Source organism: Suillus clintonianus (genome assembly GCF_016758775.1).
Source record: "Suillus clintonianus strain FC179 chromosome Unknown DEU56scaffold_126, whole genome shotgun sequence".
In the NCBI taxonomy this organism is placed as follows: domain Eukaryota; kingdom Fungi; phylum Basidiomycota; class Agaricomycetes; order Boletales; family Suillaceae; genus Suillus; species Suillus clintonianus.
This window is the reverse complement of record NW_024539350.1, coordinates 2,867-27,380: the sequence shown is the minus strand read 5'-3', so window position 1 is coordinate 27,380 and position 24,514 is coordinate 2,867. Positions and strand designations below refer to the sequence as shown.

The 24,514-nt window shown below is 48.0% G+C and overlaps 10 protein-coding genes across 10 annotated transcripts; 6 read left to right on the top strand and 4 right to left on the bottom strand.

Moving 5' to 3' along the window:
- Window positions 1–42: 42 nt before the first annotated feature.
- DEU56DRAFT_834199 (uncharacterized protein) lies at window positions 43–1,512 on the bottom strand (the record flags this gene model as incomplete). The annotated part of the gene is made up of 2 exons (XM_041354695.1): window positions 1,258–1,512; window positions 43–1,209 (listed from the first exon to the last, which is right to left on the bottom strand). The coding sequence occupies exons 1-2, from the start codon at window positions 1,358–1,360 to the stop codon at window positions 44–46; spliced, it is 1,269 nt and encodes a 422-aa protein (XP_041202845.1). The 5' UTR covers window positions 1,361–1,512.
- A 79-nt stretch (window positions 1,513–1,591) lies between these two features.
- Window positions 1,592–3,594, top strand: DEU56DRAFT_834197 (squalene epoxidase). Its single transcript, XM_041354694.1, has 4 exons — window positions 1,592–2,318; window positions 2,366–2,826; window positions 2,881–3,130; window positions 3,182–3,594. The coding sequence occupies exons 1-4, from the start codon at window positions 1,605–1,607 to the stop codon at window positions 3,239–3,241; spliced, it is 1,485 nt and encodes a 494-aa protein (XP_041202844.1). The 5' UTR covers window positions 1,592–1,604; the 3' UTR covers window positions 3,242–3,594.
- A 70-nt stretch (window positions 3,595–3,664) lies between these two features.
- DEU56DRAFT_95585 (uncharacterized protein) lies at window positions 3,665–5,516 on the top strand. The gene is made up of 3 exons (XM_041359226.1): window positions 3,665–3,800; window positions 3,872–4,549; window positions 4,601–5,516. Exons 1-3 carry the CDS (start codon window positions 3,705–3,707, stop codon window positions 5,390–5,392), a joined length of 1,566 nt encoding a protein of 521 aa, XP_041202843.1. The 5' UTR covers window positions 3,665–3,704; the 3' UTR covers window positions 5,393–5,516.
- A 668-nt stretch (window positions 5,517–6,184) lies between these two features.
- Window positions 6,185–6,517, bottom strand: DEU56DRAFT_746662 (uncharacterized protein; the record flags this gene model as incomplete). Its single annotated transcript, XM_041349219.1, has 1 exon — window positions 6,185–6,517. A coding segment is annotated over one exon (333 nt), but the record flags the coding sequence as incomplete, so codon positions are not given.
- A 1,449-nt stretch (window positions 6,518–7,966) lies between these two features.
- On the bottom strand, window positions 7,967–9,123 carry DEU56DRAFT_746640 (uncharacterized protein; the record flags this gene model as incomplete). Its single annotated transcript, XM_041349215.1, has 3 exons — window positions 7,967–8,617; window positions 8,663–8,803; window positions 8,857–9,123. Coding segments are annotated over 3 exons (1,059 nt in total), but the record flags the coding sequence as incomplete, so codon positions are not given.
- Window positions 9,124–10,270: 1,147 nt separating this feature from the next.
- On the bottom strand, window positions 10,271–13,407 carry DEU56DRAFT_873780 (uncharacterized protein; the record flags this gene model as incomplete). Its single annotated transcript, XM_041355885.1, has 11 exons — window positions 10,271–10,705; window positions 10,769–11,104; window positions 11,169–11,231; window positions 11,420–11,599; window positions 11,643–11,739; window positions 11,797–11,957; window positions 12,011–12,218; window positions 12,264–12,460; window positions 12,512–12,691; window positions 12,745–12,963; window positions 13,027–13,407. The coding sequence occupies 11 exons, from the start codon at window positions 13,405–13,407 to the stop codon at window positions 10,271–10,273; spliced, it is 2,457 nt and encodes an 818-aa protein (XP_041202840.1).
- Window positions 13,408–14,516: 1,109 nt separating this feature from the next.
- Window positions 14,517–16,013, top strand: DEU56DRAFT_927422 (uncharacterized protein; the record flags this gene model as incomplete). The annotated part of the gene is made up of 3 exons (XM_041358613.1): window positions 14,517–14,638; window positions 14,707–15,417; window positions 15,471–16,013. The coding sequence occupies exons 1-3, from the start codon at window positions 14,531–14,533 to the stop codon at window positions 16,011–16,013; spliced, it is 1,362 nt and encodes a 453-aa protein (XP_041202839.1). The 5' UTR covers window positions 14,517–14,530.
- Window positions 16,014–18,220: 2,207 nt separating this feature from the next.
- On the top strand, window positions 18,221–18,703 carry DEU56DRAFT_746649 (uncharacterized protein; the record flags this gene model as incomplete). The annotated part of the gene is made up of 2 exons (XM_041349216.1): window positions 18,221–18,382; window positions 18,500–18,703. 2 exons carry the CDS (start codon window positions 18,221–18,223, stop codon window positions 18,701–18,703), a joined length of 366 nt encoding a protein of 121 aa, XP_041202838.1.
- Window positions 18,704–22,116: 3,413 nt separating this feature from the next.
- Window positions 22,117–22,989, top strand: DEU56DRAFT_918181 (uncharacterized protein; the record flags this gene model as incomplete). Its single annotated transcript, XM_041358084.1, has 5 exons — window positions 22,117–22,262; window positions 22,323–22,405; window positions 22,462–22,668; window positions 22,720–22,858; window positions 22,908–22,989. 5 exons carry the CDS (start codon window positions 22,117–22,119, stop codon window positions 22,987–22,989), a joined length of 657 nt encoding a protein of 218 aa, XP_041202837.1.
- Window positions 22,990–23,128: 139 nt separating this feature from the next.
- Window positions 23,129–24,040, top strand: DEU56DRAFT_834178 (uncharacterized protein). The gene is made up of 5 exons (XM_041354693.1): window positions 23,129–23,179; window positions 23,246–23,317; window positions 23,751–23,795; window positions 23,863–23,943; window positions 24,009–24,040. Exons 1-4 carry the CDS (start codon window positions 23,144–23,146, stop codon window positions 23,929–23,931), a joined length of 222 nt encoding a protein of 73 aa, XP_041202836.1. The 5' UTR covers window positions 23,129–23,143; the 3' UTR covers window positions 23,932–23,943; window positions 24,009–24,040.
- The last annotated feature ends 474 nt before the right edge of the window (window positions 24,041–24,514 follow it).

Here is a 24,514-nt window from a genome sequence, read left to right as displayed (position 1 = left end):
CTTGGGTCTTCCTGAATACACATCGGATATTATCTCACGAGTTTCATACTCCTTCCATAAGTCTCCGAAGATTGGGGGCAGTGTGCTTCCTCGTCGCGTTCGAGTTACCCTGCTTGTACGCCCTCGCAACATATGACGCCCCGAACTGCGCTTCATCAGTCGTGACTTCTTCAGTATCCTCGTCCTCAGATTCCTCAGCCGTGTTGGCGCTGCCAACGAACTTTGATAAATCAAGTCGCTTCAGCTCAAGCTCTTCGCTTGCTTCGAAGCCTTTCCAAAGTTTCTCTGTGATGGTTTCGTTTCCTGCATTGGTTATCCAAAGTTGCTCCCTCCTTCCTTTGCTTTTCTTGTTTCGAAACATAGTAAGCACGCCGAGAATGCCAAGGTCTCTTTCTGCGAGCCAATCTTGAATTTCCTGCACGGGATGATTCGGTGATGCAAATAATGCGGAGAGACGGAGTGGGACAGTGGCGAGACCCACTTTTGACACATTTGAAGATTGCACCGCGTCATCGGATGCAGGCGTTGTGAATGCGTACTCTTTGAAATCTCTCCGCAGCAAGTCCCGCGTGCTGAGATGGGACACAGAGAGCTTTTTCTCTCCCAACGTCGCGGACAGAGACTGGACAGAAGGGTGGTGTGTAATCGGTTGGTTATCTGATAATGCGAGTACTTCCCCATCGTGTGCCAAAAGGTAATGGGGAATTAAAAATGCAGCTGCCTCCCTGTCGACATCGAGAGCTTTTCCTCCTTCTTTGAGACCTTGGGTATCGATCATGATAGAACTCAGCAAGAGCGTCGACAGTTCTGGGGGCATGGAAAAATTTGATGATGATTGATATAATCTTGCAATGAGAGATGAGCAACTTCCAGCCGGTTCGACTATCCTGGGATCAGCCGTATCCTTGTATTGGCCTTCATCCTCGTGGTGGTCTATCACTGCGACAACCCCGGCTGTTGGAGATGCATAACTGGTGTGGAGGACGTTGTGATCTATAAGTGCAAACTGGGACACCTGCGATGGCATAGGATCACCAGAGCAATAAAGCTCCTCAAAAGGCTGGTTAATTCCAGCGAGACCGAGGGCATACAGATTCTCTGCTCTGAGCATGAAATCCTCCCTAGGCGTAGTCACGAATGCGATCGCCTTTCCGCTTGTGTTTGAGCGCAACCAGGCATATCCGAGCGCACTAGCGAGGGAATCGAGATCTAAACAGCGGTAAGGACTGAGATTGAGCGAAACGAAATTGTACATACCGCCTGCTTCATTGCCCATTACCATTATCCATCCCTCCCCGTTATCAGCTAGAAAATCTGCCTTCTGGGACTTGAGGTAGGACGAAAAGTTGGATGTTGGCATTGAAGCAATTGGAGCCACAGAGGCTTACTCGGAAACTTGATGTTTAGACATGCCAATGAACTGGATGTGATTTTTGCAAGTCTAGGCAAGAGCTGGCAAAAGATTATGAAAACCCATAGGATTGCCAGGCAGGAATATCTGGTAAGGATCATACTAGTATGAATCATAGTACTATGAGTCGGAGCCAAACCGCATCGTCATGCATGTGATTTGAGTTATTTTGAATTTTTGCCTGCTCACGTCGATGTCCTCACAGTACGACGTCCTTATTGTCGGTGCCGGCATTGCTGGCTCTGCTCTTGCCCACGCACTTTCACAGTCTTCAGCTCGGCCACGCCGTATTGCACTCCTTGAGCGGAGCTTTGCTGAGCCTGACCGTATAGTCGGCGAGCTGCTCCAACCTGCTGGCGTCGCCTTCCTCAACAAGCTTGGCTTACAGGGTGCACTAGAAGGTATAGATGCAATACCAGTACATGGATACGTGGTCGTTCAAGATGGTCGCATTGTCCATATCCCATACCCTGATGAACGAGAAGGACGGAGTTTCCACCATGGACTGTTTGTGCAGGGATTAAGGGAACATGCAAAGCGCGCAAACGGCGTAGACGCTATCGAAGCAACCGTAAACGAACTGGTGGAAGAGGAAGGAAGGGTCGTCGGTGTAAAGGCTACGCGTTCCAGCGGGAAGGAGCCGGAGGTTTTCCGCGCAGACCTCACAGTTATTGCAGACGGGTGCTTCTCGAACTTCCGTAATACCGTCCAAGGTCCATCCGCACGCCCTTCAAATACAAAGTCGCATTTTTGTGGTGCAATACTCAAGGATGCACGGTTACCAATATCTCAGCACGGCACTGTTGCGCTCGTACGTGGTCACGGACCCGTTTTGCTATACCAAATATCGGAACACGATACCCGCATGCTCGTAGATGTCAAAAGTCCTGTTCCTTCCGACTTGAAGGTATGTTTTTCTCCGTTCATAGTTTCTATGCGCTCAGGGTGGTCCAGAAACATATCATCACTGAAATATTGCCTTCCCTCCCTCCTCAATTGCACGAGCCGATCCGTGTTGCTCTTTCTGCTGACCGTGTCCGCCGCATGCCTAACTCATTCCTACCGCCCGCCCCTCAGACGCATAAACGCGGTGTCATACTGCTTGGGGACGCTTGGAACATGCGTCATCCACTAACAGGTGGCGGTATGAGCGTTGCACTGTCCGACGTATACATACTTTCCCAGCACCTTGGTAAAGTAAACGATCTACGGGACTGGAGCCAGATGAAGGGCGTCCTCAACAAATGGTGGTGGGAACGCAAAGGGCTTGCTGCAACGATCAACATTTTGAGCATTGCCCTTTACGATGTGTTCGGGGCTGAGAGCGAGTGTTTGACTGTCTTCCAAAATGGTTGTTTCAAGTATTTCGAAAGGGGAGGGGAATCCATCCGTGGCCCAGCATCATTGCTGAGTGGGTGAGGGATATTCCAGTCACGTTGCATGTTTCTGTGTACTGACTGCCGACCTAGAATTGCACCATCAACCTCGCTCCTTGCATACCACTTCTTCTATGTGGTACTTTATTCTATATGGGCGCTATTTGCACATCCCCGACCTATACATTCGCCTTGTAAAAATGGCGAGTTGCATATGAATGGCGCCGCCCATGTAACTGGGAATGATGAAGTCCTCAGTGAAGAAAAACATGTGGACGTGCGTGTCATGCAGATGCCTACAGTACTGGATTACCCTCGACTATTCTGGCTGAGCTGTAGAGTCGTACGTTCCTCTACTTGATCTTTAGTGATACTGGCTGACATTTTTATGTAGTTGTGGACTGCATGCGTATTGTTTGGACCCCTACTGTGGACAGAGATTCGTTGGTGGTGAGCTTGTCAGGTAGTGTAGAACAATTCGGGACAGTTGTGATAATCCGGAGTTATCGTATATGTTTGTGATGCCTAATCGTGTGGAGGTACAGTTCTGAATACCACTCCCATGTGTTTACGACCACCTTGATCTCCTGCATTATTTTAGATCTGTGGTCATAGTCCGTTGGGGCGTTGCCCTATAGTAGACAACTATCTCCTACATAAGTATCTGTTGTTTACTATATCGGCTACAAGTGCTTGCCGTCGCGCGGCTCGTCTTGGATCAATAAATCTAGTTTTAGCTTTCAAATAACACTATCAAACGACCATAGGCTAATATGCAGTGAAACCGAATAGCTTGTTGCATGAAAGTTGACAGTGGCTGTGGTCAGAAGTTCAACCTCTCAATGACTTCCCACGTGACAGCTTCCCACTCATATTCGCCGGGATCAGTTGCCCATCTCAAGAGAGTGGACCACGAAATGAAGCCCAAAGCAGGCTTTCTGTCTCTTGCTGAAGAACTCCGGTTGTACATTCTGAGCTTCCTTTCTTGCAGAGATATTCTTCGCTGTACATCCGTGAGCCACAATTCATCATCGATGGCGGTCCTTGTCCTAGATGGACTTTTATACTGACAATCCTCTTGCAGGTATGCAAGGCCCTTCGACAGACATACTTGTCCTCCTCCGAGCTCCAGTACATCGTCGAACTCAATGGCCAACGGTTACTCCCTGTTCCCAACACGGACGATCACACTCCTACTTCTGAGCGCCTACAGCTCTTGAGGGACAGAGCTCACGTGTGGTTCAAGGTTGACTTCCACTCTTCCGAAACCGTTTTTATACCAGATGTATCGGACTATGTAGACCAATTTGTCGCCGATGGGCATCTCTACTTGTGGGACGCACACGAAGACAAGGCCGCGATCATTCCAATTCTTCCAAAGCCCTCACAACAAAGAATCGAACGCAACTGGTCTCCAGGAACGCTGTGTTCAGTTCCCAACTCCACCAACCTCGATGTGTTCATGAACCCAGCACAAAACCTGATCGCTGTCGTGTATCGCATCGTTGATGATGAGAGACTCTATATTCAACTTAGAGCCCTGTATAGTGATAGCGATCATTCCCAAGCTGCCGGACGGACACTATTCCCGTCAGGGCTTCCCGGATACGACAATGAATGGATAAATGCGACACTCAAAGGTTGTGGGAGGCATATCGCTTTGCAGTGCTGGTTGATGGTTGAAGCGGATGCACTAGGGGATTACTCCAAGTGTGTATGGCAGTTGCAGATTTGGGAATGGCAACACTCAACGACATCCAGTGTGAGTTGGACTGAAATTGTTGAAAGATTTGACAATTGATTCTCAATTTAGAGCACCCTCAGCGGCATATTACTCAATCCAGTTGTTGATCCAACTGATTTTTGTTTCCTCGGAAACGATAGGTTGCTGGTTGTCGCCGATGATTTGAAGATCTATTCAATCGAGGATATGTCCCGGGCGCCGCAATTACTGGCATGCTTCCTGTCTCCCGTCCCATTGCGGAACATACGGTGCCTCCTTCCGATGGATAATATTGGGCATAGTTCACAGATGCAAGCCCAACGCACAATGTACACCTCAGACCCTACAAATCGACTACTATGCCTTACCGTGTCTGGTCTAGTGTTCATTATTTCCACGAGGATTTTCTTCGACCTTCATGGAATGCCAGCCGCAGTAACGCCAATACCATGGAATCAATGGGGTCCCTCAAATGCCCGTGTTTTCGGTCGCCCATCCTACTATAATGTTCACGTTAGCGGAAATCGACTTTTGTTGCAGTCGCTCCAAGTTCAGCGCACGGCCTTGGACTTCGAGCACTATATATTTCAAATGCTAGATTTCAGCCCGCTAGCTGCCATGAACAGGCGGGGTCTAGGACGATTGGTGACAGAGCCATATACGGTAGATATCAGTGACTGCACTGGCAGGCCTGGGGAGAGCTTGACAACCTCTCTGCCCTACGTCGAGGTCGAATCGGATAGAATGTTCATTATGTTCGAAGACACATTGATTGATAGGGATAGAATTTATTTGCTCGACTGGGAACCCGAAGTGGAAGGTTCAACACCACCTACGTATCTCGCGACGAGGTCGAGTAGGGTTGAGGTCATTGATTTCTAGAGCAGAGTCTGTTACTTACTGTTGCTTATCAGCTAATTGATTTAGTTAGTTGGTTGTACGAAGATGGGTGGGTCGTCGATCGAGCGCTTGGATTAGTCTCCCGAGTCCTTTTAACAAAATCGCTTGTCGGAGAGCCTTTAGCGTTCCATGGAAGTGATCACGCAGTTCAAGTGTCTGATACACGGCGAGAGGCTGTCTGAGCCGCTTTATGTACCTAACCTGATTTTATAGGTGTACTTTAGCTACTGCACTGGCAGTGTAATTTGATGTGCCCGTCATTGATCAAACGGAGCCTACATGTTACCGCACAATAGGGTTGCAATAGGGTACTAACAAGACCAGGGGTATGTAATTCATCACGCACACAAGGAACCACCAGGAAGCACAATTGTCACAATAGTTGTAGTTGCAGTCAAGTTGCAGTTGCCACTGTCGGAAATTCTTTTACGGCATTCTGATGGATTAAAATGGCCTAACGACACGGCCCAATTATAATAGATTATGATCAAACAGTCAACATATTAATAAGCATTATCATGGCATTTTAATGCAGATTTTAATGGTATCACAATGAAGTCACAATATCATCTCCACGCCATAACAATTGTATTTCGACGACATTCTGACCAGTCTCATAAGAAGGATGTGATGAGCATTCCAGATTTTATTATCATTTTAATGGCATCACAACTAAGTTATATTTTCATCTCAATGTCGTGACAATTGTATTCTAACGGCAGAAAGACTGTACATGGCGTGAGAAATACGAGGTAAGGAAAGCGGACATCCCATTCAAGATGGCTCCGGCGTCCTTGGCCTACCCAGCTCCTCCCTCCTCTGTGCACGCTCCCGATCCTCCTCGCTCTCATCCTGTTCTTCACTCTCGTCCTCCTCCTCAACGCGTTCCAGCTCATGTGGTGTAATCGTATGAATGCTAGATGTATTGTCATCGTTGTGTCCACAGCGACCACGCTCTAAGTCTATGTGCGTGCCATTGTCGTGCTGGGAACGTGCGGATGAAGCGTGGATGAGGTCATGGAGAGCTGCGACCTCGGCCTTGATGGCCTCCTGCTCTGCGAGCATGTCCTCGAGGGCGCAGACCTTGTCGACGTGGCTTGCGAGGCTGGCTTGGGTCTCATGTAGCTCTGAGCGCAGCTCGGAAAGGCCAGGGTGCTCTGGGGGAGGTGCAGGGGGTTCTGGATTTGCGGGTGTGGCAGATGCGGGCGTGGGTGCAGAGGTGGTCGAGGCTTGTTGTGAACGCACGGGAGGGAGTAATTGGGGGAAGTGTGGTAGGTTTTGGGGCTGTGGGGAAGGGAGATAGTCAGTATGTAGGAATAAAGAGAATGGCGGGGACAGACCACCGAGCCACTGAGCGTGTCGTGAATGTCATTCATTGAAGAGCTCAGGGAGTGCAGTTCTGCGCCAGTGTCACGGCTCTTCTGGAGTTTGCCCTGAAGTCTGCTTAATATGTGGTCAAAGGAAAGGCCATTTTGCCCGGTGGTCGCATACTGTTGCCCATGCCACCAAGCTGGCTCTGGAGGGTAGGGCGGTGCTGTGGATGTGCAAAGCTAAAGTTATAATTACTTCCAGATGATGAACCGGAGGGAGGGAGGACGGAGGGGATGTTGGGGGGGAGAGAGGTGGATGTTGGGAGGAAGAGAGGCGGATGTTGGGATGGCCTTTACATGGGCAGCGAGATGTGCGTCTTCGTCCGTGAACACACACATGACACGGGCAGCGACTTTGTGGTGAATGGTGGTCTTGTTGTCTTCGAGCCACCGAGCTGGCTCTGGAGGGTAGGGCGGCGCTGTGGATGTGCAAAGCTAAAGTTATTATTACTTCCAGATGATGAACCGGAGGGAGGGAGGATGGAGGCCCAGGTGATGTTGGGAGGGAGAGAGGCGGATGTTGGGATGGCCTTTACGCGGGCAGCGAGATGTGCGTCTTCGTCCGTGAACACACACATGACGCGGGCAGCGACTTTGTGGTGGATGGTGGTCTTGTTGTCTTCACCGACAATGTCGATACCGAATTCCTGCAGGGGGGTGGATGGGTCAGACGGAGGGAAATGGGGCAGACATTGAACAATATTGGAGTTTGGACCAGGGTAGAGATGGGTTACAGTCTAAAGAGAGGTATCTTAATGACACATGAGTCATCCCGTCGCCATGTAAATCTGCATGATCATGTGATTGATTTGTCATCCTGATGTACATTAATGATAAGTAAAATGTCAATAGGAGATTGAGATTAATAGGAGACTCGGAAAACGAGCGTGTAAGTAGGATTGAAAATTATAATGATGCGGCCATGACGAACGCCTTCAAAATCACACGAACCCAAATGCCTCCAAGGTCCTCGAACGCCTTCAAAATCACACGAACCCAAATGCCTCTTGGAAGGTCTTCGAGCGGCTTCAAAATCACACTTACCCGAATTTTTTTGCCTCCAAGGTCCTTGAACGGCTTCAAAATCACACGAACCTAAATGCCAGATCTGCGTGATAACGATATTGATTGAACTTGAGCGCTGACTGGTATGTATGGTAATAGGTAGGAGTCTGAAAGCTCAAGACTATTTAGTAGAGACGGTCTGACGAGAGGAACGGCGAACATCTTGCCCATTTATATCAGCCTTCTGACCTTTTCCCCGACGTCCCTTGGTTGACTTCGTAACGACAGTCACTGAGTCTTCAATAGCTGGCTTCGGATGGGGTGCTGCTATCACTGTAGCAGCTAAGGCAGACTCCGGACTTGTAGCGCTTGACCCAGGATTGAGTACCACACCCTGAGTTGAGATTGATGGCACGACATCAGAAGGCAGGGGGGGTTCATGTTGCAGGGGAGAAGCTACTAGTACCGCAACAGTATTTGAGGATGAGGATGCGGTCAAAGAACTTGGTTCAACGATGGTAGGATGGTGCGCACGAAGGCTGTCAGGGCCAATGGGGTCCTCATCCGAACTGCTATCGGAATCGTCCAATGCTGCCATGACACGATCAACCATGTCTTCAGGCTGGCCTGCGGTATAGTCCTCCTCCGTCTGAGCAACATTATCGAAGACATAACCGTTAATTTGTCCCACAATGGCTTTGATGCGTTCATGGGTCCACTTGACGATGAAGAATCTTTTCACGGCGCGGAAGACGGTGTGGTAAGGGATCGAAGAAATGGCTCCAATACCATCCCCGGAGAATTCTTGATCTGGGGATAGCATGAAGATTATCTACCGAACACGATATCAGTCATACTATTAGGTAGCGCCTCTGACATCAATACATACCGAAGTCACACCAAATGCAATCATACCGGGAGTGCAGCTTTCGAGTTTCCAAATCTTCGCATAGGTAGGCGGGCCACCACGCCCCTTGGGGAACAATGACATCTTGCCGCACACTGAAACCTTGATGACCTTTCAAAGAAAGATATGAGTAATTGTCCTATGGTTAAGTCAGTGTACTTTACCTTCGCGATCGTCAACCAGTTTCTGAAAATCTTTTTCTCGTTAACAATGTTATCAGGGTAAAGTACCGGTGCTTTGAAAACGTCGAAGGTCTTCCCCTTCCCCGCCTCCCATCCAATCATATCCATAATTTGCTGGACGGAGGCGCGGTCATATCTGGCAACAAAATACTCGGGTGACATGTTGAAGATGGTACCTGAAACAGTGCGTAGACCATTGAAGAATGATGATCGTGCCTGTTGCATGCCGGTTGCAAACTGTTCCGCAAATTGTCAACTCGTTTACAACTATGTAAAATTTTAAGTTACGTACCAAGTTAAAGAATGCATTTGTTTGCATCTCAGGATGCAACTCGTGATCGATTGAGGCGTAGAGCTCAGTGACGAGGGAAGCCTTCTCTGTCGATTTCTTTGCGTAACGTTGCGGACTTGTTATATCGACCAGAGGTTCGGGGCAGTCTGTCTGAAAAATAACCTTTTCAGGCAGAAACATCTCCGTCGTCAAAGCGTATTTCTTGGCTAAACTTAAGATTAGCTTGTCGATGATGGTCTCCGACGTCATTATGGACGCTGTAGTCGATGGCGCAGATGAACACGAGGATGCGGTAGTTGAAGGTGGCGCAGATGAACGTAAGGACACAGTAGATGAGGCTGGCAATGCAGCAGCGGATGTTGTCTGATTTGGCGAGCGCCTGCAACGTTTCAATTGTTGTGCCGCTAGTGTACCATTGGTTGCGTTCAGCGCTGCATTGCGCTCTTCCAACTTTCCTTTTTCAAGTTGTAATTGCTTAATGTACTAGATAAAATAAGTCAGTGAACAAATGAGAGTTGACGAAAGAAACGAGAGCTTACCGCTTGAAGGTGCTTTGTAGACGAGTTGGCACTTGGTGGTGCCACAGGCCGTGGGGCGTCATCATCCGAATCAGGCCCTGAATCTGACGATAACAATGGATTAGAGTCGGAATCATCGAGCTGTGAATCAGAGTCCAACATGAGCAATATGTGAGGAGCGAAATGTGTGATGAGTGAGCGGCCCAGATGCTGAATGAACGAATGAATTGCGAGGTCTTTATCTACATTTGCGGGCAACCCTAAACAGTTTAGAATCAATCTGTGGTATTACTAGTGAGATTAAATGATAACATGCATAATACAATTTGACGCGGTACACAAGTCGTTATTAGTGAAATGGATCATGGAAGCTGTGAGCTTGAGAAAAATGCTGCATGAAAGATGCATGTCCAAACACGAGGCGACACTGTATTATGACACACTTGTGTCAGTAATGTCAATGATGCAGCTTGATGACCTACTTAATGCGTGTTATACCTAATGATAGAGTGAGTATTGCAAGCCGAAAATCATATAAAAAAATAAGTTCTTTAATACTCAGGCCGCGGCCAAAGTGTCAGGCAAGTTACGCGACTTGCAGAGACTTGACCCGAAGAAACATGTCTGCGTCAACCGTGTCGATGACGAAGTAATCGCCTTGTCTCCCAGGATCGCTGGCAAGCGCAGCCCCTCGGATAATTGACCTTACGGAGATGAATTCGGGAGATGACCGAAGTTTGGCTCGTACACGCCATAGTCCCAGATCAGTATCATGTTTGCTGCGGACACCAATTCCGACATCGTACGGATGTATGAGCGCCAGTGAAAGATTGGTTTCACCAATTGAGCAACCGAACATGAAGATAAGGCGAGCAAAAAATGGTTGATTGTCGGTTTGAACCATTACACAATCATATCGCGGGGATCCAAAGAACTCGGGGTTGCATCGAAGGAGGTCTTTGCACTGGCGCCAGTCGACCATAGACTCGTAGTTGACTTGCAGATATTTGTATCCAGTAATCTAAATATTATGTTGCGCAGCACAATTTTAGCGAGTAGTTAGCAGGGTGAATTGTTGGCGTACCTTGTTGTCAGCCTGCAAATGAATGCGCTTTCCATTTGGTAAAGGAATGTCGTTACTGGGGAAGAATGTGTTCAGGAAGGCATTGAGTTTGATTCGAAAACCGACGAAGGCCCCGTCATCTGCATGCGACTGCTCGAGACTTGCAAATGAGATGTCACCCTGCGCCGAGCCTAACTTTACGTGGGTGTAGGGAGCTGGAGCCACAGAAATCGCAGGATTTTCTGTGTCTGCGTCTTCTGTTGTTGGGAGGTCGGCTTTCCGATTGTACTCGTCCAACTCGTCGAGTTCAGAACGCATTGATGTTAAGGTTAGCAGCCAATGGTCGTAGCGAAGTATCTGAAGTCATTAAGGGCAGTTCTTATTAGTTTATGTTAATATACAGTCCTGTTGACACACGAACCTGTGTAGCAACGTTCTTGAAATTTGTTCGATTGTGGTAGATGTCCCTCACGGGGCCGTGCATCTTCTCGTTCGGTTTTGTGTTGTAGTTTCATGTCGCGCCTTTCGCCAAGATATTGTCGAATAGATGCGAACTTGCGTGTTTCTTGGGGAAATTCCAATCCTTGCCTGTTACAGGCTGTGATTTGAGAATATACTCCTAATCGCACATCATAAGTGAGTGGTCGGGAAGTATTGCGAAGCAAAACTTACCTCCATCAACACTGAAAATTCCCGCAGAGCTCGTCTTCCTGCAACAATTGAATCTTCAGTGTGGACCTCAAATCCAGCGTAAATGTCGAGATCGATATAGTGGTGTATGCATCGCAAGAGTAGATAGCCGAGCTTACTCTGTGAACGGCGGAGGATCCTTTGCGCCGCAAAGATAGCCATCTGAGGGTCATTAGCACAGAATTCAGCTTCAGTCACGGCTTACCTTCGATATGTCCTCGTGATGTGAGCTATCATTGAAATCAACTCCAACTACCTTTGAGAAGTGCGTCAGGTTAGACCACCGCGGAAAAGCATCATAGCTGAGGTAGTACCATTAAGTTTGAGGCAGTGCATGTTGGATAATAATATATACGTACCACGCGTCCATCTGCACAACAGCTTCTCGCCCTAATTCAAGTATCCAGAACTGAAGCTCCCTCCACAGATGGTGCCTCCAAAGCCCTCCATGATACACATGCATGCGATCAAAGGAGAGTGCTCGGTGAATGTCGGTGAGCATCATTCTCCAGAAGGCGTTCTGAGGATCGTGTCTGTCAGTGTGGTGTGCGCAAAAGACCTTGGAAATCATACTTCAACGTCACGCAGCGAGTAAGTTTTGAGTAATTTCTCCCTCTCCTTCTTGGATTTCTTCGCGCGGGCCAACTGAAGGGTCTCCTCAGACTCAGCGCTTGTCCGTAATCGAAGTTCGTGAGACAAGACTGATTGCTCGTCTCGAGGGACCAAGCAGATCGGACACGGAAATTTACCTTTCAGTCCGCGAATCAATGCCATGATACATCTATCACATGGCGTCAGCAATATCACAGCGAACTTGAGCACTCACTGTTCTTCATAGTCGGCGCTCAGAATCAAAATCAAGGGCCAAAGCAGGCGCCGGATGGCATCACCGCACTCGAACCAGTATCCCGTCCTCGAGATCTGTATGACGGACTCAAGAAGTTTTAAAAAGGACTCGTGCCAAACGGCAGTCTTGAAGTCCACAAAGCTGCTTTTGCCTGCATGCTCCGGATCCTCTGACACCTGCTCTGACATTAGCATGTGTATGAAATAAAACTAAATACTTAGACTAACAATAGGCAGCCAACCTACAATTCGGCCACCACCAATACCAGCACCATTCCGGATTTCGACAGGCAGGTTTGCAATCCGACAAACAATCGGATAGGCTTTCTGGGTACCGAAAGAGGACAATTTTGCCTTGTCTGCGTACAAGATAAAAGCCAGAGGCTTTGCCTCAGGCGGAAGTCGTGACTACACAATGCGCAGTTGCATGTCATTGGGCATACAAAGTGATCAAGACTTACCTGTGCATCCCAGAATGCATTGGCTGTCCAAGGTTCGTCAATAAAGCGTACAAAACGCGTACCATTGAATTTGTATAGGCGTTGCGCATCAAATACGAAGTGCGGCGCAAGACGTCGATCTCGCAACATATCAAGAGCCCATTCCCACAGAGGACGGTAGTGCATATCAAACTCATGCACCTTTTTTTGATACAGAACCGACACTACATCAACTTGAAACTTGATAAATTACTCATATTTTAGTTAAGCACGTCTAATTAAATTGAACTTGTATTTGCCTACCGGTGTGAAGCGTTGGGAAGCAGTTGACCACAACTCCCGGACTTCATCATGGTTTTGTAGTGTAAAGGTTTCGTCCCTATGTGCGGAACGATGAACGAGACTAAGCAGACGATTGGTTTGCTCTGCGGTGAGTGCAGCTTCGAGGGCAAGTTCTGCGACCTCAAAATCGAGCCGTGTGCGGAACGGTTCCCATGGTGCGTGATTCCGAGGTACTGAAGCTTCCGTGGGACGTGTGCGAGAGAAATCAGCGAAATGATGAATGGTGGACGGAATCTGGCTGTGAGGATGATAATCAACCTTGATATCATCCAGCTGCGGTAATGGTTCCCGCTCTTCAGGATTTGCGTCGTCGTAGTGGCTCTGAAGGCCAGGTGATGCCATACTGAAGTCCGATATCAACGATTGACGACTTCGAGGCGTTGATCCTTGCATGTCTGACACATAAAATGATTGATCAGTTTTTGGGAATCCACTAAACTATGCAAACATACCATTATTATCTTCTGCAGCTTCGTCCTCGTGGTCGTGACGCTGCACCGACCAAATTTTGATTGGATCAACTGACAATAGTATTATTTGAGTTATCAATGTCAAAGAAAATTAGTCGAGTGCTAACTCACCTGTAGATGACGCCGCACGTCTTTTGGATTGATTGTGAGCCTTGTGTTCTGTGCAGTTGTGAGGTGAGATATGGGACAAAACAAAAATGGTGTGCATACGTACATTTCTTCGCCGCTTCTTCGATGATCGCTTTGACCTCGTCATCTTCTTCTTTCTCCCGGGCTTGCTTCCTACATTTCTTTGCATGCGGCACAAATCCACGAGCTCGTACTAGTATCCCACATATGTTACACATCACATCGTCTGATGTCCGTTGAGGAGGCATCGAAATGGAAATTGATGGCACGAAAGGCGAGATGAGGACTTGCGGGGAATTTGTGAGTCTATCTAGTATGAGTTAGAAATACTGCGTACCTTTGATGCAGATGGTACTTAGTGTATAATTGAAACTCAGGTCAGGCTGCGACTCGTGATAGTCTCAACGACATGTAATCAATATGTAAACAAATCGTAATCGAATCATGATTGAATTGTAATCAAATCATGATCGCATCGTAATCGAATCATGATGGTGATAAATATAGCATTACGATACGGGAGCATTATAATGCCTGCTGGAAATTTCCGACAACGGACTTGTATTGTCACGGCCACCCACTCGCAAGTCTGTCACGTGTCAGTGTTTGTACTACGGAATGTACCCAATTGCGCATCTTGAAGTTGTACTAGTTGTTACTGGTCTTTCGCGTGGGCGCCGCCCCCACTGGTATGCACGGTTTTGGTTTTTTTTGTTGATACCGTGTCACCTGGCCCGCCACTCTGGCATGCTCGACAATAATGGGTGTGGTCATTCAAATACTTTCAAATTCAATGACTTCCCATAGCTTCCCATTCATATCTGATAGTCGATATCAGTTTCCCATTTCACCGTCTTGTCAAGAGAATGGACCACGAAATGAAGCCCAAAACAGGCTTTCTGTCTCTTGCTGAAGAACTCTGGTTGCATATTCTGAGCTTCCTTTCTTGCAAAGATATTCTCCGTTGTACATCCGTGAGCTACAATTCATCATCGATGGTCCCTGTCCTACATGGAATTTGATCCTGACAGTCCTCTTGTAGGTATGCAAGGCCCTCCAACAGACGTACTTGTCCTCCTCCAAGCTTCAATATATTGTCGAACTTAGTGGCCAACGGTTATCATTCCCTGTTCCCACCAAGGACGATCACACCCCTACTTCTGAGCGCTTACAGCTCTTGAGGGACAGAGCTCATGCGTGGTTCAAGGTTGACTTCCACTCTTCCGAAACCGTTTTTATACCAGAGGTACCGGGCTATGTGGACAAATTTGTCGCCGATGGGCATCTCTATTTGTGGGACGCACACGAAGACAAGGCAGCGATTATCCCGATTCTTCCAAAGCCCTCACAACAAAGAATCAAACGCAACTGGTCTCCAGGAACGTTGCGTCCACTTCATATTCCAGCAGCCAACCTCGATGTCCTCATGGACCCAGCACAGAACCTGATCGCATCCGCATATGTTATTTATGTCGACAATGCTGAACCCGGACATCTGGCTCGCGAGACACTCCATGTCGACCTAATTCCCCTGGATGGTAGTATTCCCCTCCAAGCTGCTGGACGGACACTGATTGGGCTGCCCGAAAACGAGAACGAAATTACTAGGACAAGCATGGCGAAGCTGAAGGATTATGGGAAGTATATCGCTTTGTACCGCAAGGTGGAAGTTTATAGTACTTCTGAATTATACACGTCCTGTCCGAGGTGGAAGCTGCAGATCTGGGACCGGCAGCACTCAACGACATCCAATGTGAGTTTTGATGAGAAATAGTTGGACGACTTGACAATTTATTCTCAATTTAGAGCGTCCTCAGCAGATGCTACTCATATCGGGCAGATAACAACGTGAACGATTTTTGTTTCCTCGGAAACAACAGGTTACTAGTTGCCATCGACATGTTGGAGCTCTATTCATTCGAGGACATGTCCCAGACGCCACAATTGCTGGCGCGTTTCGTGATGCCCTTCCAATTGCTGGAGATAGAATGCATCCTTTCCACGGATGATATTGCACATACCCCTCAGATGCCGACGGCGTGCACCCCAGACCTCAGGCATCAACTACTATGCCTCAACGCTTCGTGTGCTACTAGTACAGCTCAATATCAAGTCTACGTCATTTCCACGAGGATTTTCTTCGACTTTGACGGAACTATGATAGAAGCACCAGAAATACCATGGAATCACTGGGGCCCTTCAAATGCTCGTTTTTTTCAGCACCCATTTCCACCCAGAATTCGCATTAGTGGGAATCGGGTCTTGCAGGCAAATTTTTTCGGTTGGCCTTCAATACATATGATGGACTTCAGCCCGCTAGCTGTCACAAACAGGCAGGGTCTGGGGTGAGTAGTGAAGCAGCCATCTACGATACACATCCCTGGCCTTAATCCCATGGACGTGGTGGTCTTGACAACGTCCCTGCCTTACGTTGAGGTTGTATGCAAAAGGAAGTTCGATTATGACGAGTTGGAGAACGCATGGATCGATAAGGATAGGATTTATTTGCTCCTCGAAATAAAAAAACAGGAATCCAAAGAGCAAGATTTTGATCATCATCGTGCAAGCAGGTTTGAAATCATTGACGTGTAGACTTATTATCAGTTAGTCATTATTTTTGTCTGTCCGGCTCACGAAGTTTATCATCTAACTGATACTAGGAGTGGAAATGTAGGCCGACTTAAATTTATCTTAATCTAAGCTTCCCGCAAAATGCCATTGAACCTGTCCTGGTGCGCACTTTCCTTTTCAATTTTTTGCTATGAATTCGCTGCAGCATCCTCATATCCTGATCGTCATCCACTCATCCGCCGCCGCTCACAGCATAATCGAACCTCTATGATACATCTGCTCCTACTCTTTGCTTTGCCTCGACTCGGATCTAGCCCCCCCGCTCGCTCGCTCTCGCCCAGCGCTTGCTGACTTCCTCATCCAGTTTGTTCTTATCTCGCATAGTCTTGCAGGCCTCCCGCACATCGTTTCACGTACTATCCTCACGATGCTGTGGTTCTCACCACTCTCGTGTAGATATCCATATTACGACCACACATTGTGCTGTCAAGTGTGTACAACGAGCTGTGTTTCTGTCCCACTCAGGATGTTCCACTTCTGCTAGGCTGTTCGTTCGGACAACCCTGATCTCAGGCTCGACACAGGGTATAGAAGATAATACGAAGTATGATCCGGTGGACATTGAATATCACATTATAACTCAAATCTCCGTGATGGATCAATTGGTCGAATACGATCATCATTATCAAGGTCTGAAAGTAGTGATTTTAGTGAGAGCGACCAACGGAAAAGGCTCGAGAGACTCACAATTCTCGGCACTTTGCCAATGTTGTCCTTGCGACATGCGGCTCAAATCACACAAACACAGTCCGAGGACAATAAAAAAAATCAGGCTCGAGAAACGGGTGGCACCTAGAATAAGAGCTGTTGTTTGGGTCCTACTACCCACCCACCGTCACGATCCAGGACAAAGGAGGTTGACCCGCGGTCATCATGGAAAGCTCCCACCATTAACCCAACAAGGTTACACAGCGTATGGGTAGAATTAGACGAGAAGCGAATGAAGCGAGTGTAGCTTGTCTTCGCAGTGGCGGTCTCAATGGAATGATCTGACTCTGAGTCAGCGCACTGTTGCACAAGCTGCCTCGTCGCTACATTCCACAGCCGGGCAGTGTGATCGTCTGAGCCAGTCGCGATGTGGTTGCCATCCGGCGAGAAGGAGACTGAGCTAACTTCCACAGCGTGCTCCTCCAAGGGATCACCAACTGCCCTGTGGCTGTATCCCACAGCCGGACCGAAGACTTGAATGAACCTCTGGACGTCCATGGCGATCGACGAGATATCTTTGAATTCGGAATGGCCCTGCGGTTGCATGTGAGCACTTTATCTGACACCCAGTAAACATATGTATGCTCACCTGCAGCCCATTTGGCAATGAGCGAAAAGGGCAGTAACTGCACCACTGAGCGCATTAATAAGGGCAAGCGCCTCGAGCCAGAAAAACAGCCGCTCATGGTCAAAGAACGATTTTACTTCTTTTTCGAGCACCTTGTCGAAGGCGGTTGTTCGTACGTGCGCAGTCCAAAATCGACTGGGATGGGATAGATGCAGGGGAATGCGTGGATGAATTTCGAGTGCCGGAATGCCGTAGACGTTTAATTACATGATGTTTGATCACCAAGTTGAGTACCAGTCCTCTTGACCCGTAGTGCTACTAGAAGAAAAAGGTTGAGCGCTAAGTACTGAGTGCCATGGGAAGAGTTTGACAACTCTCAGAGTCACGGCTGTGAGTAGAAGGCTGACATAGGTCTAAACTCCATCAGTATGTGATGAGGTGTACCTATTTTGGATGTGTGACGAGCGCTCCGTCTTTCATATAGGACAGATGTGGGAGAATGTGTACGCCTCAACACTGGATCTACATTTGACAAGCTTAAGATCGCTCACAGAACTCACACACCTAGCTACTATAGCGGTTTAAATTCTCCTCTCAGCGCTGAACAATTCTCACCGCTCAGTTCTATCACTGCCATTTACCTGTCTTCATGGATTCTTCAGAGATCAAAAAGAAGATTAATCGCTTTCGAATCCTCATCATAGGAAGAGCGAATGCAGGGAAAACCACCATCCTCCAGAGGGTATGCAATACCAAAGAGAACCCCGAGATATTTAATAGCGCTGGTGAAAAGGTGCGCATCATGATGCTAGTACGAGGATGATAGTGATGATAATTCCATCGACATCAGATCGATGCCACTCTTTTGACAGCATCCAGAGAGGTAACGTGTACCATCAGTTGGCAACATCAACTGACGTATTCTCAGCGTGGAGAACACGACATCGAGAACGAGATGGTATTTCGAAAAAACCCAGGATTCATCTTTCACGATTCGCGCGGTTTTGAAGCAGGCGGCGAATCAGAGTATGACAAGGTAAACACATTCATCACAGACCATTCAAAGAAAGTAAAGATTAGTGTTGTGCAAGGCCCAGCTCGGCCCAAAAGCCTGGGCTTGGGCTCGGCTTAACAGGGCTCAGGCCTACTCAGATTGGAGGCCGAGCCCTCCTCGACGGCTCAGGCTCAGCTCAGCCAGGCTCAGGCTCAGGCTGGGGCTTTGTATTCATATAGTATGTATGTCTAACATTTGTACAAAAATATCATCCTCGTCTCCAGAATCCCTGCCCTCGTCTTCAGCATCCAAGCCCTCAACTACTGTGTCCCAAGGTTCAAGTTCATCCTCCAACTCGGTCATGATCAAAGGGTCTTCACGAAATAGTAGTCCTCGTTTGAACATACATTTGAGGCATTGAAGAGCTTCAACAATGTCAGCCTTCAGACGGTTCCTCCGCTTACTGATTGTGATACCCGCTGACGAGAAAGCCCTCTCACTCGATACAGATGATGCCATGATCGAGAGGAAGTCTCGTGCGAGTGAGGCCCAAACTGGGTAGCGCGGAGCGTTGATACCCCACCACTGGGTAACCGTCAAGTCTCCGAGATGATCCTTGGAGTTTAGGTAGGCATGAAAATCATCCTGCCAGGGTTTCGATGGGTCCGCAGGATTCAAACGAGAGACTGAAGGTGTCCGTGAGATTGCCAAGGGAACAGGTTGAAAAGATTCTTCAGATCCCTCGTCCTCGCCGTCAGAAAGCTCACCCAATAAGGCGTCTAGTTTGTGGTTGCCCGTAGTGATACGCTCAGCGGATGTTGGTAACTGCTCAGCGCCGTTTCCGTATATCTGTGTGTAGCGCTCTTCATACTAACACATCACATTAGCGAACAGCACAGTTGGTAGGCAGCGAGAAGAGACATACCATCTGTTCAGCATTCTCAAGAGCTCTGTGAAGCAGTTCTTCACCCCAGTAACGTCGAATATGGGCTGCTTTTTGAGTAGGGTCAAGTACTATGTTCCACCCGATGTTTAGTACACATACAAATAATAAAAATGAGCACGTACACATGGCCATGATATGAGCATCTGAGTGGGCAGTCTTTGTGTAGTATTCCGAAACTTTCTCAAGGCCGGCATCCAAACCTTCGTGAAAATCGATGTATTTGACACGTCCAGAACGTGAGGACCAAGCAGCGTGTAGTCCTTCAAGTGCGGGGAGTGCAAGGTGTAGTGTGGGTCCTTGATCTGTTGAAAATGAGTGCTGCGCCAATTCCGCAAACTAATCCACAAAAATATGAGTACTGAATTCTAACATAACATAAAACCTACACCAAGAATTGACAACAGCTTCTGCACACGAGACCACTCATCATCTGAGAGTTCCAGCTCAGCGAGTTTTCTTCATTGAGTAAGGTCTCGTTCTTGTAAAGATATCCGTCCGACAAAATAATTCACATCCTAGTAAAAAGAATAGTGAGGGATAAAAACAAAGAGCTTGCTACGAACATACCTCTCGAAGCTCATAAGCTCGACGAAGCATTACAAAGGTGGAAGACCACCGAACCTTCATATCAAGGAGGAGTTGTCGAGCGTTGGAGACAGGGACATGTCCATTCTCAGCGCGGAGCTGAATCATATGGAAAAGCTCCTTGCGGGAGGCTGAAGAGCGCTCCTTGACCGAAATAGAGCGGACAAGACCCACTTCGTCACGCTGGTCATGACGTGATGCTACGAGGTCATCATCGGGCTTGGTAGCATCAATGTGCTTCGATTTGCTGTGAGTTGACAGAAGGGCTTGTGTCGCCAGGTTGACTATGTGTGCAAGGCACCTAGTATTGAGTGTAAATAATCATCACGGCGCATATATATATATATATGAGTACATACCGCAGCCTCCGTTTTTTGTGGTCGAAGGGTTTGTGCGTAAGGTCTTCGATATGCTTCCCAAATTCTTCCATCATCGTGTCGTTGTTAGTTGCATTGTCACATGTAATGTAACCGATCTATTCAAACAATCAATGATGCTAATACAATGACAATAAAATACTTACTTTATGTGCGACGCCAACACGCTTCACTACCTTGTACAGAGCTTGGCCAAGACGTTTCCCGTTGTGCGAATTGTTCAAGCGCGTGAATCCCAAAAGTGCGCTCTGGACTGTCCAAGCACCGAGTGTTAGTTCTTCAACCCAGTGACCAGTGACGGCGAAGTAGCCGTCGACATTTGTTGCCTGCCAGGCATCGCACGTCAGATTGACACGACCCTTCACGGCTTCACTCTGCAAACAATAATATAATATGAAATTACATTGAAAATGAATGCACATACCAGTAACCGTTTTCGAAGCTTGATGAGGTTCTGTTTGAACAAATCAATGATGGCGCGTCGTGTCTGCTTGCGATCAGAAAGTTTGACGCCATTGGTCGAGCAAGCTGCAATATCAATCATGTTTTTGAATGCAGGGTGTTCGAGTGCATCAATAGGCTGTGAAGTAGAGTCAGAATGTATAAAACAATTCACAAACCAAATCACCTGGTCAGTTTCTATCAGCCATTCGAGTGCGGCCTCTCGAAATAGCACATCTGAATACTGGACAACCTTCTCTCTCAGCACGCGCTGCTTCAAGTGCCCATCTATGTTAGTCTGATTATCAGCGGCTGCTTCCTCTCGGCAGCGTTTCGTATCTTTTGGGAGCATAGATTCGAACTTATTTTTTTCAGCCCATTTGAGATATTCAGCCTACAAGTATAAGTTAGTAGTAGAGACACGACACATTAAAAAAATTTACTCTGTGCATGGCTTGTTGATGGCGACGTAACGTCGAAATCTCGTTGACAAATGGTACAGCACGTTTATGAGTTTTGCTAATACAATAATCAATGTGCATTCTGTGAGAGTAAGAGGGAGATTGACTTATGTGCACATGTTACAATCACGCACTTTCTTACCATCCTTGGCATACGGGGCCGAGAAGAGAGCATCGATGTCCCGACTGTGCTGCTCACGATGTGGTTTTGATGGTTCGTCGATGTCGAGAACTTGGACGTCTTCGAGAAACCCATCTGCATCGACGGCATCTGCAGGCGGATCCTCAACATGTTCATGGGCACGTTTTTTTGCTGGTCTCGCAGCAACAGAACTTTCCTCTTGCAGATTGGGAGCTGGAGCCTTGCGTTTGGTAGGTTTTGTGGCAGGCGCAGTAGGAAGTGATGCTTTAGCGGCTTCGTGAGCCCTCCGATGCGATGACAACTCTAGATCAGCCGCGTTATCAGCGCTGACAACCTTAGCAGTTGGTGCGCCTGCTCGTTTAGGACATGTGGGAGGTGGTTCGCTGTCAGAGTCGTTAACAGGAGTGTCAACACGTGCAATCATCATGCGGTATTTGCGTGAAAATATTCCCCAGTCCTGCTGGCAATCTAAGCTTAAAGTTTGAAGGTACAACTACTGTACAGAAGTGCGGGGAATGCCGTGATAGTTGTGCTGATTGACAGTGATTGACAGGTCTGAAAGCCGGGGCTCAAGGACCAGGCCCAGGCTTGTGCAGACAATGAGCCGGACCCAAAGCCCTCATAGGCCCTACTCCAAAGCCCGGCTCGGCCAGGCTCAACAAGGCCAGGCTTGGCTCGGCCTAGGGCTTCAGGCCGGGCTTTGCACAACACTAGTAAAGATAGAGGATCGAATCCACACCATATGGTAATTGGTCGAGTTAGCGACATCCACTGGCTCACATGCCCTGGCTCACTCTTTGCGTAGGTATTGCATACCGATGGATCAGGCAAGCCGCTGTTTTACTGAAGCCGAACGCAAATTTTTCTCCTGCTGTGACACCGGAAGCAGTAAGCTTTTGGACCTGTCCGATAATCATTGACTGATTCGCAACTTGGATCCTCAGTTCCGGTCATCGTACTATTCACCAAATTCGATGCCCTCTACGACGTCGAATTCGCACGACTGACAGAAAACGGAACATCGAGGAAGGACACCAAGAAACTGGCCCCGAAGTATGCCGAAGAGACATTTGCAAACGGGCCACAACTGAAGTTTTTATATGACCCCAAGACCATCCGACGGCCTCCAAAATGCCACGTCTGCCTCCCAGGTAAGCTGTGAATCATTGAAGTCTGATACATGATGACTGTTGATCCAATAGACATGGACCAGGATGATGCTGATTGTGGGCCACTCATCGAACGGACTGCTGGAACTCTGGACAATGAAGTCCTGCAGCAATTGTTCGTCTCCACTCAGCAGACCAACTTAGAACTCTGCATGAAATATGCAGTTGAGAAGTATCTACCCATCATTTGCCTGGCACGAGCATTATTGACTATTGCCCAGGACACTTTCACAGCTTGTTCCCCCAGATGTGAATGCAGTAGCTAAATTGGGTGTCTGGTTTCCACATATTTTTGTAAGATGATGGGAATGTTCGAAAGTTGCTCTTATTTATGTTGGGTGTTTGTTTGCAGGTAGTATGTCTGTTGATCCCTTTTCGAGCCCGGGCCACGCTGATCCAAGTCGTTGCCCACTCTTCGCAGCCTGTGAGTGACTTGATCCTCCTTCGAGCTCGAGCCATGCTGATCCAAGTCGTTGCCTACTCTTCGCAGGTTGTGAGTGTCTTGATCCTCCTTCGAGCTCGAGCCATGCTGATCCAAGTCGTTGCCCACTATTTGCAGTATGTGAGTGTCTTGATCCTCCTTCGAGCTCGGGCCATGCTGATCCAAGTCGTTGCCCACTCTTCGCAGGCTGTGAGCGTCTTGACCCTCCTTCGAGCTCGAGCCATGCTGATGCACGTCGTTGGCTACTCTTCGCAGGCTGTGAGTGTCTTGATCCTCCTTCTATGCTGATTCCAGTTGTTGCACATCCGTTGACAGGATGTGAGTGTTGATCCTTCTTCGAACTCGAGTCTTGCTGAGTGAAGGAATTGCTGATCCTTCGGCAGAATGTGAGTATATTCATCCTTCACCGGCCTTGAGTTATACTCACCGAAAGACTTGCTGATTCGTCGATAGCTTGTAAGCGTGAACTTCCTCTGTCGACCTCCTGCCCTGCTCACTGATGCAATTGTCGATTCATTGTCAGAGTGTGAGTCTCTTCATGCGCTGTCGACTTTCAGCCCTGCTGACCAAGTACGTTGGGTGATTTGTTGACAGATTGTGAGTTGGTCTATCCGCCGTCAAGGTCGAGCCATACTTACTGAAGACATCGCCCACCCGTTCACAGAGTGTGAGTTGGTCGATCTGCTGTCAAGCTCAAGCCATGCTGACGGAAGACATCCCCCACCTGTTCACAGATTGTGAGCACATCAATCCTCTGTCGATCTCCAACATTGCTGATCCGTGAAATTGCTAATCCACATTGACAGTATGTGAGTGTGTTCTTCTGCCGTCGAGCTCGAGCCTTGCTCACTTGTGACATTGCTCGTTCACTCACAGGAAGTCAGTGGTTTAGTCCTCCGTGGAGCTCGAGCTTTGCTTACCACTCACATTGTGCATCCCTCAACAGACTGTGAGTGTCTGACCCCTCGAGCCTTGCTCACCAACGACATCGCTGATCCATTCATAGGACGTAAGTTTGTTCATCCTCCTTTGGCCTCGAGCCATGCTGACCGAAGACATTGACAGGATGTGAGTGTATTGGTTTTTTTTTTTTTTTAAAAAAAAAAAATCCTCGTTTATTGTCCTGTGGGGCGGAGCCCTATGTTGGACATTACATACAGTATTTAATCTTTGGCGTGTAGGTTGTGTTACGAATGGTGTTGTCGAGTCTCTGCAATGGCCCAGGCTGGGAGGCGAGGACAGTAGCGCCGTCTTAAGGCGTTGGAGTGTAGTTGATATGAGTTTCCCGGCGTGTTTCCGCTACCTCTCTATCCTTCTTCCTCGCGTCATCCTTTTCTCTTTCCTCTACTCCTTTTCCTTTTGGGGTGTGACGTCTCCGAAGACTGT